This window comes from Apteryx mantelli, chromosome 5, assembly GCF_036417845.1.
Source record: "Apteryx mantelli isolate bAptMan1 chromosome 5, bAptMan1.hap1, whole genome shotgun sequence".
In the NCBI taxonomy this organism is placed as follows: Eukaryota; Metazoa; Chordata; class Aves; order Apterygiformes; family Apterygidae; genus Apteryx; species Apteryx mantelli.
Window position 1 is genome coordinate 39430106 of NC_089982.1, and position 20053 is coordinate 39450158.

General features: G+C 35.9%; 1 protein-coding gene across 2 annotated transcripts in view; it reads left to right on the forward strand.

Moving 5' to 3' along the window:
- The window catches only part of GUCY1B1 (guanylate cyclase 1 soluble subunit beta 1), a 48887-nt gene extending 33453 nt beyond the window's left edge, over window positions 1–15434 (forward strand). For both annotated transcript variants that reach the window (XM_067297843.1, XM_067297842.1), the window contains 9 exons: window positions 2788–3018; window positions 4447–4563; window positions 5339–5472; window positions 6310–6507; window positions 8485–8722; window positions 9805–9945; window positions 11095–11249; window positions 11493–11619; window positions 14044–15434. In XM_067297843.1, coding sequence (XP_067153944.1) covers window positions 2788–3018; window positions 4447–4563; window positions 5339–5472; window positions 6310–6507; window positions 8485–8722; window positions 9805–9945; window positions 11095–11249; window positions 11493–11619; window positions 14044–14067 — 1365 coding nt within the window. In that variant the 3' untranslated portion in view covers window positions 14068–15434. The remainder of the gene's footprint in view (window positions 1–2787; window positions 3019–4446; window positions 4564–5338; window positions 5473–6309; window positions 6508–8484; window positions 8723–9804; window positions 9946–11094; window positions 11250–11492; window positions 11620–14043) is intronic.
- Window positions 15435–20053: the final 4619 nt, after the last annotated feature.

Below are 20053 nucleotides of genomic sequence, written 5' to 3' on the forward strand. Positions count from 1 at the left end.
TGAAATTACATATCCAGTAGGGAGTTACTTAAGGATGAATCAATAGCTCTTTTAGCTTGGAGAAGGATATGATTTTAGCTGCTATTAATAAGGGTCTCTGCATGGTTGACCTAAACCAAATTTAGTAAATCTGCCATATCTACAGCATATCGTGTTTACCAGGAGCGTGCAGCTGGCACAATGGCTATCCTGTAAATCTGACACATTTCCATGTGTTAGGCCTGTTGTACATTTGCTGCACTAATGTGATGCATAAATATAACAAGCGTTTCTAGATGCCCTGGAGTCTAGTCAAAAATAGTGTTGCAAATGAACTTGAAGATGGCTGGGAATCTTGCAGCTTTGTACTGTTACTGGCACATTTCTAATCTAGGAAAACAGCACGTCATGTAACAGACTGACTTCTACACTGTGAAAGCTTGCAGTGTCTGTGGATGGTCATATCAACATTAGCTAGACGTTTTTTGAAGCATGTAGCAGTTCTAGTTTTATAGGTTCTTTTTAACTAACACTTGAGTCCTGTTTGTTGGAGCATCATTAATTTCTAATAAAAATAGGAAGTGATGAAGGATGCAGCATGGTAGCAGAAAAACCTGTAAGTACAGGTAGAGCATGGTAGCAGAGTACTAGTATGGTCTTTAGGTGATACCAGTAATACTGCTGGAAAGTGATGTGCTGTTAATGTGGACATTTCCTTAAAAAATATTAGGTTTTTTTAATAATAAATTTTAGGACTGCTTTGCCAAATGAAGAAGCTTTTCATCCAAAGTATGTATTTTTTTCCAGTCATGACAAAAATGACTCTTTAAAGTGAGATCTAAGACTCTGGAAATCATCTGGAAGCATAGCTCAATTCTAGTGATAACTGTATAGAATTTGGAAAAAGTTACTGTGTATAATCTCAGCTATCCCTGGCCACAATTATAATAATAATAAAATAAAACCTGTGGGCATGTGTATGAATGAGAGTAGCTAAGATTCTAACTCCATTCTGTCAGTCCTCATTATGGCCGCAGTCTCTCACAATGGCAAGGATAATGATCTAAATGAAGAGGAAGATGTGGAGGTCTTTTAAGCCTTGAATTCGCAAGAAAACTAGGTATGCATTTATTACGTTCCATTTTCCTAGACAAATCCACATAATTTGTTTTCATCAAATGATTGCCATGTATTCCTCCTCTGGGTTACCTCTTATTACTCAAAATTTCCCACTTCTCTTCGCCACACTGCCACATAGATTACCACTATATTTTTAAGGAAAATAGTCATCATCATTAATATTTGAGCTTGTTGTACGTCCAGCTTTAGGTACCTACGTTAGCTGGCAGCTTTAGTATGCCAGTCTTTCTCCACATTACTTACATAAGCAAATAGAGAATCAAGCACGTGGTGTAGAGCCCTTGAATTGTGCTTCTGCTCCAAATTGCTTTCCAGAAAAGCTTCTGCCTTTCCCTTAAAGGAATAGTTAAATAGGAGATCAAGGAGCACTACCTCCCTAAATTAAGCACCTTTTAGCAATAAAATATTGTTTTGCTGTTCTACACTGCTACATTTAAATGGAAACAAATACAGGTATCAACTTTCCCCAACCCATCAGCTAGCTGACTGACAATCATAGAGGGAAAATGTTTAATAAGCTAAACATTTTAGTGATTGCATTACAGTGTTTGCATGCATCTACATTCTTCTGTTTTCCTGTTGCAGCTGTTAATCTATGTGCTTACATTATGTGTTAAGGGCAGAATCAGAGTGCATTAGAGACTTCTGAAAGTTGGGGGGTTGGGTTTTTTGTTTTTTGTTTTTCTTTTGTTTTTGTTTTATTTTTTGTTTTTTTGCTTCAGTGACTTTAGTATCAGTCTCTATGTGAAAGTAGAATCAGGCGCAACATGTTCCAGAAAATTGCCTCTAAACAATACTGTGTAAATAGAATTGTTCTGTTCCAGTCATTAAATCTAATTAGGCTTGAGAAGAGGTGAATTTGGCCTCTCAAGGTAAATTACATTCTTCTATTAGGTATTTGCTTTACTTATACTGCAATACATGACTCTCCTTACAAACAAAATTATCCCTTTTATTTTTTTTATTTTGACTAACTTTAAGTAAAATTACTGAAGTGAAATGCTATATTCAAAGCATTTATTTGAGATTTGACTGAGGCAGATGACTCTGGTTTTGCTGTGATTTCATTTAATATGGAATGCAGCTGGGAGAATATTATAATTGCTTTTAATTTTAACTACTGGACCTGATCTTTGGTAAGGATTGTAGATTCAAACTTCTGCTCCATATGCTTCTCCTCTGGCTGGCTATGACATGCCCACCCCCTCGTCAGTACTACTTGCTGTTGTGCTACTGACCTTGCATACAGCTTTCATCAAAATAAGGATTCAAGCGTTTTGCATAATTCAAGACTTGCCACAGGTTTGTTCAAAGGTGGGGGGCAAGGGAGGGAGTCCTGTTGTCCAGTAAAAGCAAGCATAATCTGAGCCTGAACACCTGGTTCTAGGAAATACATCTCAGGCTTTATAGATCATGTTTGAGTGATCTTCAATATGCTTTTCATGCGAAGAGCAACTGTGGCTAAGCAAAGGTATAATTATTCCCCTGGAATTATAAAGATGTTTTAAAATCAGAAATACTTGTTAGAGTACAGACTTTTATAAGATGCAAATGTCATTTTTTTAATTTGTCTTTGTGCTCTAATGTATTCCTGTCTTCATAATAACATTCCAATTATTACTGAGTAACAGAGATTGCAGTCTTTGATCTTTTCCCTTGTTTTTCTAGGTTATTCAACAGAGAAATGAGGAGTGTGACCACATTCAATTTTTAATTGAAGAGAAAGAGTCTAAAGAGGAGGACTACTATGAAGACCTTGACAGATTTGAAGAAAATGGTACCCAAGAATCTCGCATCAGTCCCTATACTTTCTGCAAGGCTTTTCCTTTCCACATAATATTTGACAGAGATCTGGTGGTCACGCAGTGTGGTAATGCTATATACAGAGTCCTTCCACAGGTTAGATGATTCTCATACATGAATAGTCCTAAAGAGTCCTTATGCTAGGTGGTGAACAGATTTATTTTGAAGATTAATAAAATAGTTTTAGAATTTTCTGTCTAAACAACATTTGCTATATAGTGCTGCTCTTGTTTGAAAAAGGACTGTGAAAACTAGCCCTTTTCTACATCAGCTGTTTTCCCTATGAGTACATCCATAATGTGATGTAAAAGAGACCAAGGAATAAGCTTGAGCAGAGAATACCTGATTACCCACACAACTGAGGTGTTAGCTTGATACTTGAGTCTTTTTGGACTTGCCGCTAGCCCACTCCAAGATATATGTGCTATAAAAGTGGCAGGTAACTCTCTAGTGTGGACAAGAGACATTCTGTAACTTGGCCCAGGGGTCAGGAAATGGTCTTGCACGTACTACTTGTATACTGTAGCAGCAGGTACTTAGTCTATATATATAAATTGGCAATAACAAATATTTGAAGGCTTTTTAGCATTGCAGAACTGTCAGATGCAGCATAACAGAAGAAGCTGTATACTCTTTTTGCTTGTGCATCAAAAATATCAGTATTAGCTAAGATGAGCCAAATTCTGATTGTGATACATGTCCGTGTTTCTGACTGAGTGTTAGTGCAATTTCCTCTGTTTTTTTTACAGTAGAAGGTCCACTCAGAGGTCCACTTAGTGTCATAATTCTGTATGTTAATAGGATACCTCAGTTCTTGTCGAAGGAACTGGCAGAGTGTTTCTAAAAATAAGCAACAGGTAAAAGCAGTAATATAAGAGAAACAGAAGTAGGATGGTGAAAACATGAAATGATCTTTACAATTATGTAGGCTAATATTGAACATACCATGTTGCATCTGAATCACTGACATATTTTAAAATGTAATTTTATTTTATTTACATTTTTCCCTATGCATTTTCTCTCTGGGTTTTGCAGAAGGATTTGAAAGAAGAGCTTTGTAAGTAGCTCTTCAAGACTTTTCCCAATGGCATTCACTGAACAGCTATAACTATTAGCTTTCAATAATGGCCATAAAATCCTTATTAGCAGAGATGATGCATAAGAGAACATGGCTTGTTATTGAAAGGGGAGTTTGAGAAGGACATTTAAGAAGAAAACACTAAAAGACATTTTTATTCTTTTTACTGTAAAGCGGGAACAGTTTGACAGATAACCAATGTGAAACAGTCCAATGCAATTTTATGTCATATTGCAGATTAGAATTGTACTTTGAAGTCAATATACTTCTGATGTGAAAACTTTAATTTAAAAACCTTGTGTTTTAATGGATAAATGTATAAAGTATATGTTCTCTTCTATTTGGTATTGTCATCTAAGCAAATTGAATATAAGTACTCCATGTGTATTTTTATTATATATGAAAAAAGTCCTTTGTTTCCTGTTTCATTGTTGTTTACATTTTAGCTGCAGCCGGGAAATTGCAGTCTGTTGTCAGTTTTCTCCTTGGTTCGGCCTCATATTGATATTAGTTTCCATGGGATCCTCTCGCATATCAATACTGTCTTTGTACTGAGGACCAAGGTAACTAGAGAATATTCACTTGGCTTTTCTTTAAGTAACTATGCTTTGGAGACATAAGAATAAGTGCTGAAAACTCGGAACTCTTCAGAGAAGATACTTTACACAGTTGTAAGCTCAGTCCCTTTTGAGTCTTGAGCCCAAAAAAGTAAGGGATGTGAATTCATGTGTAGCAGTGAAGTGGTACGCTTTATAGGAATGGAGAAGTGCATGTACTTCACATATCGTCTCCGTAAAGGGCCACCCTCTTATATGGATGGCATTGTACCGAAGTAAGCATAGAAGAGTAATTGCACTTTCTTATTCTTCATTACAATACAGGAGACAAATATGAGATGTATCATTGTTTGGGCCTGTACATTCATACACATTTCTGTGCCCTTTCCTCTAGAGAGGACAAGAGAGGAGGAGTATAAACCAGTGCAGCATGTAGAATAGTACCTACCATGTAAAGGCATCTCTTTATTTATAGAAAACTGTACATGACAATAGGCAACCCTATTGTCAAACTAGTGGGATGAAATCACACAGAAGAAAACAAGAAACAGTGAACATGAAGGTAAAGAAAGATAGGATGCTGCCTGAGGTAGCAAGTCACAATAAAATAAAGGTAAAGTGGTCAAATGATAAATTAATTGCTTTTTAATGTAGGCTGTGCTTTGCAGCTCTGTTCCAGCATTCTGACTGCCTTCATAATGAAGGCATTTGCATACACAGCCTGATAAGTAATACACATACCATTAGCCTTATATAGTGATTGTGACTTTTTCATCACCAGGAAGGGCTGTTGGATGTAGAAAAGCTAGAGTGTGAAGATGAACTGACTGGCACAGAAATCAGCTGCTTACGCCTGAAAGGTCAAATGATATACTTGCCAGAAGCAGACAGCATTCTTTTTCTTTGTTCGCCCAGGTACTTTAAGCTATAAGAGTTCTGTAATACTGCCTTCAGTTCTGCAGCCACTAATGTAATTACACATTAGTGCAGTTAAGAACACTTATGAGGGTAGGGCTGCAGAGATTAATTGGCTCAAACATTGATCCCAGTGACTTTGGTTTTATACTAAAAGCAGGAGGGATATTTAAATATTAGAACTTGACTAATTATTAAATAATTCAATATAAACATTGAGATGCTCTGGCTCAGTTTTTAAGAATGAGAATTCCTCATGACTCAGTGACTTTTAACAAGTTTTGCCTTTTGTTTCTTAATCTGATGATGCTAAGAGTTATCACTCTAATTCAGTTTTCTATTATATATTTTTGCAGTAGTTTCAGTGTAATAGTGTAAAGATGCTTATAAAGAAGGGGTTGGAATGGGGGATTGAATGGAGGGCTTCTTTAACTAACAGCTTGTTGAACTAACATACCAGATATCACAGTTTCAATATGTTAATCTCCGATGTAAAAAAGGGAGAGAGAGAGTGGAGAAAGTAATGGGAGAGAGTACCTTAACATCATCTTGCTTTCATTTGGGTACTGAGGAATGTGTGTTTCACGTGTTCATAAAACTCCTCAGTGAGAATTCTCTATTCAAATGCAAAAATCAAGAGCCATGTATTGGCACAGGTGAACACAAATAAGATATTTTGTATTTCAATTTGTTGTACAGCATATCTGATGATTAAAGCATAATCTTTTCACAGTTAGGCCCAGCCTCTGCTGTTGATCTGAGTTTTAAATGTTCCTTAGGTAAGTTCAGTTGCACTCAGGTTCTGTACTTATTGTAATAAATTGCTCCATATTACAGCGTGATGAACTTGGATGACTTAACCAGAAGAGGTTTATATCTGAGTGATATTCCATTGCATGATGCTACCCGTGATCTGGTTCTTTTGGGAGAGCAGTTCAGAGAGGAATATAAGCTGACTCAAGAGCTTGAGATCCTCACTGACAGACTGCAACACACACTACGGGCACTGGAAGATGAGAAGAAAAAGACAGACACGTAAGAACCAATTATTTGAATTATTTATAGCTAAGTTCCTCAAAAAAAAAAAAAAAAGAAAAAGTTCTGGAAAAACTAAGAGAGATTCAGGGCCAATAAATTTGGAGTCAAGAAAGAACACTTCTTTCAGTCCTTATAGTGTTGTTTTTAAGCTAGATTGTCAAATGTCATCTGCAGTCTGTTACATACACAGGTGTTTTGGTGACTCCTTCCTTGATAAAGATAACTATGAAGGGAAGTGAACTGGCAATTCTTTTTTTCTGCAAATGACCTAAAACAGTAGTTTTTCAAACTTTATGCTTACATGCCATCTCTGTACCCAGATGAATTTGATGATTGTGCAAATGTTACTATTTGACAGAGTTCTGTAAACCACCTACAGACCACTTACTGTCTTTCTTGACCATCATGATCACAGGTTAACAAAACAGAAAAACACTGTTTTGAAGGCCAGTAGCCAGGACCAACATACATGTGGTGATGCTTCAGAAATTCTTTTATAATTTGGACTGGGCCCTTCAGCTCCCAAAGAGAGACTGAATGGAGCAGGCCAATAGGAAGTGAACTGATGAAAAAACAGCATGTAATTTTATGAAAAATTAATTATAAAAAAAATTGCAAAAATGGCAGAAAGAATAATCAGAGTTTACTGTCTTATAACCCTCAAAAATAGTATAAGTTTTGCCATAGACCAATGCTGTGAATTTGATTTTATAGCTCCCTGTAAAAATGGATTTTATAGTTCTCTGTAAAGACAGATTTCGGTCATAATGCATATACATTATTATTGTTAAATAGTTATCTATATATAGAGCTCAGAACAAGGACTATTGGCAAGCATGTTAAATAAACATTTGTGATAACCAGCATGGATTTTGATGGTCAACTTTCATGTATAAAATATAGTTCCTGTCTTTGTAATAGCAAGATTTCTTGTGACTTATGTTTGTTTAGTAGTAAAATTAACATTTGTTTGCTATGAAATCTATTTACAGTTGGGTTTCTTTTTTAATCTTTAGTGGAGTAATGAAAACTATTGTAATAAGACTTCAAAGGAATGGATGAGGGAGTTGGAAAGCAAAGAAGCCTAAAAGTATTTTTTTTTTCTATTCATTCCTGTTGACTTGCTCTGTAGAGCCATTTTATCTTCAGGAATTCTAACCTGTTTGGCAGCCACTGGAAAAGACAGTGTCAGTTACTATACCATGTGCCAAAAGTATTCAGTAATTATAACTCACGCAGTAGTGAACTTGCCAGAAAAAGAAAATGCAACTAATGAGAGCTTGTGCAGGAGGCTACCCACATGATGCTCAGGACTTCTGAAGCATTCAGAGATCTTCAGCTTGCCTACTCAGCTGTGTAAGAAGGGAAAATGTACTATATGACTGTAGATAAAGAATTGACAGAATCCACATTAGAGTAGGGTGCACCTCTGTGTGTGTGGTTTGGATTTTATTTGCAAGTGTTAATGTGCCATATGGACTATTAATTGAATTGGAAAAAATGCATTAAACCCTAAGAACATTCTCAACAGAAGAGGAAATGTTTAGCAATTCAGGAGTGGGTCACAGGTGGAGAACTGTGTGATCTCTTCAGGTTCTTCTATGCAGCTTTTATGGTTCTGTGAGCAAAACCAGAATATGTTAGTCGAGGATGTGGCAGAAATGCTTAAGCAAAAATAATCCAAGGCACTATTAACAGATTGTGTCAGAAGAATTAATAACATAGGGGTTTTAGTTGGTAAGTTAGACATATTAATGTGTTTGAAATGTCATGGCTTTAGGCATACTGATGTAGCTCAGGTCTTGTTTCCCAAATACCAAATACTTTAGTAGAAACTCTTTTATATCACTCTTTAATGATGCTAGTATGCTATAAACCCTATGGGAATTACTAACTTAATATTTGAAAGTATTTATATAAAGACCTTTCTCCATGTGCTGTTTTGCTTATCCCCTTCTTTTCTTAAATATCTAGATTACTGTACTCTGTTCTACCACCATCGGTGGCAAATGAGCTGAGGCACAAGCGCCCTGTTCCAGCTAAGCGATATGACAATGTGACCATTCTCTTTAGCGGCATTGTTGGATTTAATACCTTCTGTAGTAAACATGCCTCTGGAGAGGGAGCAATGAAGATTGTTAATCTTTTAAATGATCTTTACACAAGATTTGATATTCTGACCGATTCACGAAGGAATCCATTTGTTTATAAGGTAAACAAAAGATTTTTTTTTAATAATTTAATCTGTGACTTTTCAATAATTTACTATCATGTCACTCTATTTCATCCTTTGAGCTTCATGCTTTTTAAAAAACAAAAATACTTGCTATATTCTCAGTCTTTGACAAAAACCCACATTAATTGCTTGTTTTACCAACATGTCGATCAGTGGTTTTCTTTTTAAGAATAAAGATATTCTAAATTTGTAAAATCCTTGCTATCAAATGTGGTGTGTAACTTGGGTACATTTTCAGAGCCAGGAATTACAAACTTTTTAATCACAAATCCTATGATTATTGACACCTTGAAAGCTCTGTTCTTAACTTTTTTTATGCTGTACTGTGCTATGAGAAAGGAAATGTTTGAATTATGTTACCTGATACTAAATATCTAAGGAAGACTATGTTGTTTATTTCTAAATGTGTGAGGGAACATAAAGGGTTTAGTTCTCAGCCAGGACTCTGCACAGGTACCCATTAGATGGATACATAAGTCTGTATCCACATTTAGCAGATTTTGAACTCTTATGGAAGCTTTTTGTAGTTCTCCTCACCTTGTGCTTTAGGTTTCTCAGCCATATACCTGGCTCTCTTGGTTGTAAATTGTAAGTTATTAGTCAGTTATTCCAATGTGAATTTCATTCCTTCACTAGGAATGAAGTGTAGTTGCAGATATGCCTGATAGCAAAGCTGAAACTATATCCCGTATATATGTACATGTATATGCATGTGTGTTTGTGTGTAAAATTGATTCCTAGCTTTTAGCAGGAATCAATTTTATGTCCTGAACCAAGTGAATTAAGGATGTGAGTCAACAAGACAAAAATAGAGCTCAGTATCCACAGAAACTGAAAAACCCCAAAAGAGTTCAGGTAATCTTAGTGTTTGTTACATTCTTGGCATACAATAAATTTTTTTTCAGTAATGAGCAGGGATGGGGGAATTAGGACGATCTGAATGAAAGTGAAGGGAAACTATTTGAAAGGACAGGCAGTCTTGAAGGTAGCAGTACATCCATTCTAGCACTCTGAAGCACAAGATAGTAAAGTAGTTGAAAAAATGTATGTCTTGATAGGTGGAAACAGTTGGGGACAAGTATATGACAGTGAGTGGTCTACCAGAGCCTTGCATTCATCATGCACGATCTATCTGCCACCTGGCATTGGATATGATGGAAATAGCAGGCCAAGTTCAAGTAGATGGTGAACCTGTACAGGTTAGTAAATGTGTGAGCTTGAATGAAGAACTCATTCTTTGATATAATGATAGTGCTTTGAAATATGATAATGCTAAAGTCCCAGTCTGTGCAAGCTTTGTTATTGCTAGATTTAGACGGATCTGTACAAATAATATGAAGAGTCACATGCAGTCTCCCAGACCTTTAGAAGCTAATTATTGTGCCTAACATTTTAAAGGACTAAACTTGGTCCACATCACATATGTTTGTTTTCTAATTACTTCTGTAAAAATCCCCTCTGCACATCAAATACAATTAGTTGGGTCTCCTTCATCTCAGTGAACAGAACAATAGTATTCCCTCCTTGACATTTTGATCATGCTTCAGATCCTCAAGTCAGCATGTGAAAATACTTTGTTAAAAAGAAAAGTACAGTTCCATAGGAATTTATGGCAATGATTAGTGGCAACAATGTACATTAGTGGAAGTTGACTCATTGTGGTATTTTATGAAGATGAATCGGAGAGGCTGCATTGACCTGTCTTCCTCAGAAGACACTGAGGGCAAAATAAGTAACGTGTATGATGCATATTTCTATTTACATGAATGACATTGTTCCTCCTAACACCTAGTCTGTGTATATCGCTTTGTCAGTGGACAAAGAAGTGAGGTTTGATTTGGGGCTTTGCCGTAAATGTTGTGCTGTAAGAATGAGTTTCTCAAAACCCCTATCCTACATCTTAGACATATACAGAGTGTGGGTACTTGAGCTTTCACGGGCAAAATACTGTGATGCTTTTCCTCTGAGAAACAGCCTTTTTCTTGGCCTATACCATCCATTTCTGCACCTTCTGAGCTCTCAGACCTACACAGATGCTCAGACCTAAACACAGACCTACAGAGCATGCCACTCTTTCAACTTTTTTCTTTCTGGGTATGCGATAGCAGCATGGCATGATGCATGTCAGGGAAAAAAATGAGGTTTGTTGTTTCATGTGAGAGTAAGGGCTGCGACACTACATAACAAAACATGACACAAAATTACAAAATGAAGACTTTGAAGAAGCAGGACTGGTGCACTTTAATTAAACTAGTGGATAGAAGCTACATAATACCTGTATTTTGTCAGAAACATAAAATTAGTTATGTTGATTTTTGAGTATTCAAACTTTTTTTTTCTCTCTAAAGATAACAATAGGAATCCATACTGGTGAGGTAGTCACAGGTGTCATAGGCCAAAGGATGCCACGTTACTGTCTCTTTGGAAATACTGTCAATCTAACAAGCAGAACAGAAACTACTGGAGAAAAGGGGAAGATCAATGTCTCTGAGTATACTTATAGGTGAGTGATTCAGTATCTTATTGACGCTGACATTTTAAAAGAAACCACTTTGTCAGTGTAATGTCAAAGTGTCTTTAGAGGTGATAGTGACAGGACCCCCTTGGCACTTTATTTAAGTACATGAGTTCTTAATGAAGTCTGCCATTCTATTTCATATGATACGCATCTGTAGCATGTTTAATATCTTATACAGTGCGTGCATGCATAGTAAATACATTTACATGTTTTCTCTTTCAATTTCAGGTGTCTTATGGCACCAGAAAATTCAGATCCTCAGTTCCACCTGGAGTACAGGGGTCCAGTTTCTATGAAGGGTAAAAAAGAACCAATGCAGGTTTGGTTTTTGTCCAGAAAGAGTACAGAGACAGAGGTATGACTAATCAAAGTGTAATTTTTTTTTTTAAACAAGGCATAAATACTACAAGTTTAATCTAAACCACTGAGATCCATTTGCCTTTGCAAAACTAAATGTTCACTAGAAGAAATGGTTCATTTTGTACAACATTGTTTCATTAATGCATTTACTATCTTTACAGCAGATTAAAGTCCTTGATGATTTGTTTCTGGAGTTTGTTCAGTCCCTGAAAGAATACTTTTTGTATTTTAAAAAGTCCTTGAGGGAATGACAAGTGTTTAAATATTTTTGTCTCTCTCTTCCTACAGATTTCTCCAATGTACTAGATTTTGCAATATAATGTCCGTTTCTGTTGAGCTGACATGTCTGGTTATTACCACTTGAAAAGTTACCATTTGCTTTCTTGCAATGAGAATAAATGTACCTTCCAATATTTAGGCAACACTCCAGCAACTACTTGCAGCCAGGTTCCCTCCTGATGTGTGTGGTTTGTTATCCCCAAATGGATATGCTTGCTCAGAAATTGTTGCATGATAGAGGTCCTGGTTTAGAAATACACAAGGTGAAAAATACGTCTTCTAAATGACATACAAACCTAAATCCTCTTCTCAAAAAGACATATAGGGTAAAGTATTTTCAAGGGCTAAGGAGCTTATATCTCAGTTTCAGAAGTTTCGGCACCTAGTAACCTAAATCTCACCAGAAGTCAATGAGATTTTAGACTCAAAGTGCACTACAAACTTGGACATGTAATCTGGTTACTGTGTACCAGATGATTTAAGCAGATGCATACATTTCACCTATTGCAAACAGGTAGGAAAGAGTAAAAGTAATTCGCATAGCTTGAATTTTATCCTGGATTCATACAAAAAGAGAGAAACTTAGGATAATTCATTTTTATTTTAAAAATACACTAGACTAAAATAATATAATTCATTAGTTACCATGGCTCAACTAATGCCTGATAATTCTTTTAAGTCGCAAGAAATTATTTGTGCATCTAAATTCTCACATGCCTCTGAAAATTAAATTTAGCCTGTTAAACCACGTAGGCTCTTCAGAAAGTGTAGACTGCATTTATTGCCACTGGTACCCCAAGTATATGAATTCTGACTTTTTAATGGTAACCTGCAATATTATCCCACAGTATTAAACTTCAGGGGAGAGTCTGTACTTTAACTCAGCTGAATTCTATATTTTAGTATATGTTATTTGTAATAATATTCCGGGTGCCATTTTTGATAGTCCTTTCTAATTTTGTTTTGTATCAACTGCAAGATTAACTATGATTTCACAGGGCTGCCATTCTTTCAAACGTACAGTTGTATTTAAACCATATTTCAATGAGACACCTTTGACTTTTTTCTGCATTATAAATTGTTCTATGATTTATAGAAGGGCACATTGTAATTTTAAATGTAAAACTTCAGAGGCTTACTCAGTCAAGTGGGTATTTTCCTTGCTCCAGCCTCACACCTGCTTATTATGAAATTAGGTTTCAGATAGTTTAGTATTTTAAGTATAGCAATTTTGTTTTAGAGATCTTGTAGAATTGTTGGTTTTGTTAATCCTCACTGCAGCCCTGAGAGGTACTTGGTCGTATTACTACTTAATAATCCTGCTTCATATAGGGGGACAGAGAGGCAGAAAGAAACATGGAAGAAAGTACTGTCAGCCTGATTTTCAGGAGCACTTAAAAATCACAGTTCAATCACACTCAAAGTCTCAAACCAGACTCTCAGTAATTTGTTTGATGTAATTTATTTTGTTAGTTTTTGTTAATTCCTAAATTCGGATATACATATAATTCTCATACATGGAGGGACTTCTCCCATCTCCCAGCTACCTACCTTATATTGTAGCATGTTTGGGAGACTAGGATGCATTCATTTGGTAATTAGACTGATGATCATTTTGTCTGAGGTGATTTTGAAAGCTGAAAGAAGATAATCCTTTAGAGAATTCTTCATTCTTTTTCACTCCCTGCACAATTTCATCTGTCCACGCACAAGAAGTTGCACTGAGCTTTACTCTAAGATTTTTCTAAATTGTTTGTAGTTTCTCTTAGTCTCATGAACATACTTTTCACATTGCACTGCATAGGCTGTACATAATAGTTGTAATCCAAAAGCAAAAATCAGGTAACCAATTTTTTACATTTGATCACTTTACAGTAATCACTTTGCTTTACACAGAGGTTTAGTCTTGGTTATCTTTTTAGATGCTTATTCTCTTCTTCAAGAAATGTGTGTGAGTTGATACATTTCTACATAAAACATACAAAAGAAATGTGTGTGCTAACAATGATCTATTTTATTATTATTATTTACTGATAATAGATGCATATTCTTAAATGTATTTTGTCACTGCATTGACCCACCATGTTGTTGCTTCAAAGAAATTCCCTCACTTTTCAAATTTTACTTGCATGCACTCAAGGAAACAAAGCAAGATGCCTTCTGAGCTGAAGGAAGAGGAAGAGGACACTGAATAGGGTGCGTTACTGTCTCCAAATAGCGGGTCAGGCACTAAGGTTGTTACGGATATTACTTGGTACTTCACTGCATATCTCCCATTGCCATGTGCAATATCATTGTCTTTTGTCCCAATCCTGAAATCATATTCACCATTTTCCTCCAGGGTCTCTTGCTGGTTTTTTTTGTTTGTTTGTTTTTGGTTTTTTGGTTTTTTTGTCTTAGTGTTTTGTGCTGTTATATCTCTGCAGTGAGCATGTATTTTGGGCTTTTTTTTTTTTTAAGATGTGTCTGCATGTGTGTCAGTCATGTGGCCCTTCTTACCACTAGATAATACCAAATACCATTTTGTAATATGCTTGCCACAGCTAACCACTTCAGTCTGGTGCTTCACATATGTGCTCTTCATCTTCATTTCTGCAGTATAATGGTTGCGTGAATCAGTGACATTTCTGGAAAGATAGGTGTTTCCATTGTTGGGCAGAATGATGAACCTAAAAAACCTAATATTTTTAATAATAATAATACATAAAGCATCATTATGAAAATTATTGTATAAATGTTGTCTATCAGATTTAGTTCTGCTATCATCATGCTTTACATTCATCCTGTGAATAACACTTGATGCACTGTGTTAATTCCTGGTCAGAACAAGGTGCCTCTTTTGAGGTCAACCTTCATTTTCCCTTTGTAGACACTATGTATACATTTTCTATATTAAAAGGAGGCAGTTTTTTGTCTGATATTGCCATTTGAAGCATGTGCCAATGTATTTTTACTGAAACACTGTTCACTTGCAATGTATTTCTCATTGATTTTATATTAACTAAATTAAGTAGCCTTGTTAATAATAGATTGCTGGACAATTTTAGACCACCTGTAATGCTTTGATTATTTTCTGATAGAGCCCCCAGAATTGAAAGGCATACTGCTGGGACATGGTTGTCATGGTTGCCTTTTGTTTTGGTCTCTCTAATTTCAGAAATAATCTTATTTCATTCCTTGGAAGGATCTGGTAATATTCTAGACATCACATCATAATTAAGGGATGTAGGGCTTGTAAGGAGACCTAGTATCTTTTATTTGACCAGCTGATACAGTTGGTGAAAGCGGTCAAGGTTTCAGACACATAGACATTCCATAGCTTCAATGTACAGTGCATTTTTGTGCAAATAATATCCATTCTTATCTGATATTTTCTGAATATTTGCATTATAAAATAGGACAGTGCAATTACTTTTGTGTAAAAAAAAAAATTGTCTGTATCTAGTATATCTTATCAGCACAAAATATATATGTATAAATGTTTCATGTTAATGTGCAAAAAAAGTTGCAATAAATTATTTTTTCCACTGACTTTCAGAAATTTGGGGATTTTCTTTTCAGTAAAAGTTACTTTTAAGTGTTGCATTTCATGCAAAACAGGTATGTTCTCCTTCATTCTAAAATTCTACAATTCCTAGTCCCAACTTCAGTAATTTCATGAGTCATTGGTCCAATGTGTGTGCATGTCCAAGAGCCTCCTGTGTTCAGGTTAGCAGATCACCTCCTCAGACTGAAGTAGTGCTCAAAATGTAGGTTAACACCCCCAAAATAGTAGAAAATGAATATGGTATTACCCTTGAAATATTTGAATCATATTTAACAAACATAATTATTAGCCATCCACTTTAAGCAGGATGTACATCACCCACCAAAACTTTAGGAATGGAAAATGAAGAGGGAAAGCCACATACATTCCTTTCCACCTTCTCACTGTGCAACAGCAACATGGCAGCCCTCTGTGAGATTGCCCTGACTCTAATGAATACACAACAGCAACTTGCACTTAAAGGTGATCAAACTTACCAAAATTTTAATGGTGGTCCCTCAAAGTGTGGGATTTGTGACAGCTAGCTGCACTTGTGCATTGACATAACTGATCTAAAAGAATGTGAAGTAACTGGAGTTTCTGTATTACACTTCAAACTGATGGAAGATGGCATTCCAGAAAGAACTCAAATAGTACTCAAAGTTTATATTTTACCCTCTTAACCATTTCAAAGATTTAAAGCTCCTGTTAAGCTACTCTGTAATATAACCAATTTCTTGAAGCACTAGAATAATAGTCCATATATTGCGTTCATGTAAGTGCTTTTTTTTTTCCTTAAGAAAACCTCTACAATTTAAGTACATAATCACTTTGGGTACTAAAACTGGTTGTCTTTTAACTGCTTTGCTCAGCTACTAGAACTGTTCTCTGATTAAATACTATTCTTGGAGAACAGCTAAAAACTTCTGCAGGTAATTGATTCTTTTGTATGTGCTCTGTTGCCCTTTTTTATTTAACTATAGTAATTTACTTTTTCACAGAGGCTCTCTAGTTAAAACATGAAGCAAAGTAATTACCAAAATCTAGGCATTTACAAATAGATCTATTTTATCTTAGTGGGTTTGGGGGGGTGGGGGTGGGGGTTTAAAGTTTAAAACAAGGAGAAGCAAAGGGAAAGCAGGAATGAAACTGCAAATGATAGAATGCTTAGCTGTTTATAATCTTCTGTATCAAATGCTTCCCTTTGCATTCAGATATGTAAATGAATTTGGGTTTGTGTGGTGGTATTTGCTAAGGTTGGCCATTGAGGGGAATCTATTACTCTACTGCTGTCTTGTAGTTGGCACTGCAATTGGCTTCCATAACGCACATCTGACTAGGCTGGTTTTTATTATCATCGAACAGCTTTCCTCTTCTAGAACATTGTCACAGAGCAGGTGGCAGGTGGCATGTTGCAGGACTAGGAGTGCCAGCATTCACTTAACATTTCCAAAGCCCTTTTTTTTACTGTCCCAAGGAGAGTTTTGATATCAAAAAGGTAGAGATTATAATGGGAGTAACTGAATCTCAGAACCTCTGAAAATTAGATCTGTCGGAGATATCTCAAATTATCCTTATGGAAACAGACTTCTTACAATCAATATGTTCTTTGGAAAAAGTTAGCTTAAGTACTGTGTTCATCTGACACAAAGTTTCTATGAAACAAATACTGGTGCTTCTTGGCTAACATACAGATTTTGTTTCTATTACAGGTCTTGAAAAACAGCAGTAGGACTGTCACTGGCTTTAGTAAGTTTTGAAGCAGGCTTATTAAGCACATACTGTCAGTGCTTAGAAGTTGCATTATAAAGACTTTCACAACCAATGAGGCTATCTGATAACATGGCCCATTTTTGTAGGTGGTGTTGATCTTTTCATTGACCATCCCCATGTGGGATCCCATCAAAATCTGATTTGTTTATTTATATGGTAAGGCAAGTACATTTTTGTACAGTACCTTTTAGCAAAAATATTACCGAGTTAGCATAGTGAGAAGGAAGTATTATTACTATATTCACTTTTTAATCATCAATCCACTTCTCATAGGCTCTGTTGGGATGTTACAGGTCATAAGCTTTCTGCAGTTGATTTTTATTTATGTTTATGTGCAATAAGGTACAAACTGTACAGTGAATCCTCAGTGGGAACAAACTCTGGGAACGTAACTTCATGTTTAGTAACTGGGGGGAAAAGCAGACAGAATAATAAACAGTGGATGAGACAGTCATTTAGGTATGTTCACAGTATTATCACAACAGTTATTCTTGTATTTTTTTACTTACGAAAGAAGTAAAAACACTACACTGCTGTGGTGAGGGAAATAAAAAGGCGTTATAAATAAGCAAAAAAATGGACACTAGCTTGAAATTTCAATAAACAGGAGAGGGTAGGATCCTGGGTTTTTTTTGTTTTTTTTTTTTTTGTTTTTTTTTTAACTTTCTATATCTTTCTGAAAAGTTACACAGGGGAACAGACCAAACAAGCCACATAGGAGAAAAACTCCATCTTCTTTTAGGAGAGTGTGGGTTTGCAAACACAGACATCTGGAAATGTTGTAATTGGGCTAAGTGCTGACAAGTCAGCAACTAGAGCAGAAGACTAAATGTCAGGACTCCAGCTCTGATCTCTGACCAATTGATATCACAAGCTATTGACAACTCATCATTCAATTCTCTTCCCTCACATCTCCAGCACCAACTTAGCTGTAACAATCTCAGAGGTATAAAGTCTCTCCCCTGACCCCAAATTTGCTTATGTAAAAGCAGAATGCATTATTCATGAAAGTAGTAGCCTTCATCTTTATTGCCATGATTTTTGTTGGGAATATCCACTAAGTTCAGCTGAATGCACACGTAAATTTTCAGGATCTGGGGATGTTTTGTTTACCTTCACTGTAGGTTTGTAGAAACAGTGGACTGCAGTAGGTGCTTAGACTTGAGTACAGTAACAAAAACTATTGTCCAGAAGATTTTTATTTCACTCTTTCCCATCTGCTGCTATTTGGCTGGTGTTTTTTGTTTTTAGAGGAACTGCCTGTTTTTATTCTTACCTCACAAAGGCATCATTGGCAGCAATAGTTTATTAGCACCCAGAAAAGTCAATTTAGCTCTAATTTATATGCATGTGTATATTATATATAAATGTATATTTATACACATAAGGAGGAAATCCTCCAATTTGAACAATAAGCCAGGAAGACAAAAGTGTGAAAACCAATTAGATTATGTGAGACTTTTTCAGTGACTTGTATGTGGTGTTTTATGTAAGTTGTAATACAAAAACATATCTGCCTAGTTATAAATTCACATTCAAAAGACAATCATATGCATAAGAAGGAAATAGGAAGGGATATGCTAGCATCTGATATGAATAAGAGCTGGGTGGAGCTCTAAGCCCCAGAGCCTTTTCTTTGAAAGAAACTCTTGTAAAATCCAAAACTAATAAACAAGTTGTGCATTGCAATATACATACACTCTTGCACTCTGAAACCTTGGTAGCCTTGTCAATACCCCATCCCCATGGAATCGGAGTATGGCCTGAGGCATCCATGTTCTAATGTGTTTTTTATTCACAGTGTAGACAGGTCAACACTATCCATATATTGAGACAGGTTGTAAAATTGTTACTCAATGTTTCCAGAGCCATCCTATAAAAAAACAAAACAAAATAAAAACTATACTGGATGATGATATACTAGCACTATAAGAACCTGAAGAGAACTGGTCACTCATGTTCTCCAGTGATCAGGCAGTCAGCTTACTGATGCAAATGGGAGCTTATGGCCTACAGTAAATGAATTGTGTCACTGTCCTGGCTTATTCTCTGCAAGTAAAAGGATGTTACTGGCCTTGTAGTCCTGTTTAATTGGAGAGCCAGGGTCACAGAGAGGGTGCATGTTAGGTTTTTGTTTTTTTTTTATGTATATTCGTCTTCATTGCCTGCTAACAAGATCTTCTCTTTCCTTGGGGAGAGACTGAAATTCTTTGATGCGCCTGCCTGACAATGGGAGTAATAACAAATAATAAGCCAGATTCTTAGGTTTCATTCACAAATACTTTCCCATCTCCTTTGTTTTCTTGCTCTGTCATGATTTAAATAGAGCAGTGCTAATCTAAATTAAAAAAAAAAAAAGGCTCCATTCCCCAATCTATAACTGCACATACAAGACACTATTTTTTTCCTCCATTGTTCTTCAGACTTCTGCCTGCCTTTGGGTGACAGTTATGGAAAAACTGCAACAATACATGCTGTCTCCACCAATTCACTCTTTGTTTTTTACTAGCAGGAAAAGGCTAATTTCATTTTCTTCATAATAGTTGATGGATCTTTCTGCCAATGTGACTGTTTTGGAGATAAAGAAGATCAGGGAATGTAAGAACAATTTTATGATTATTATTCTGGGATGAAGGTGTTTATTATCTGTTACAAAGGTTTTGTTCCAGATGTAGACTACACCACCTGCAGTGATTACTGTATCCAGCAGTCATATTGACATTGCCTTTGTTATTGCCTTTGGCAGAGATGATTATGGGGATTTCAATATCTATAAAGCAACTAGTACAAATTTTAGGCTAAAGTATAATTGTAGTCTCTCTAGGGGAGTAATTTGTGTGATGAGGTTATA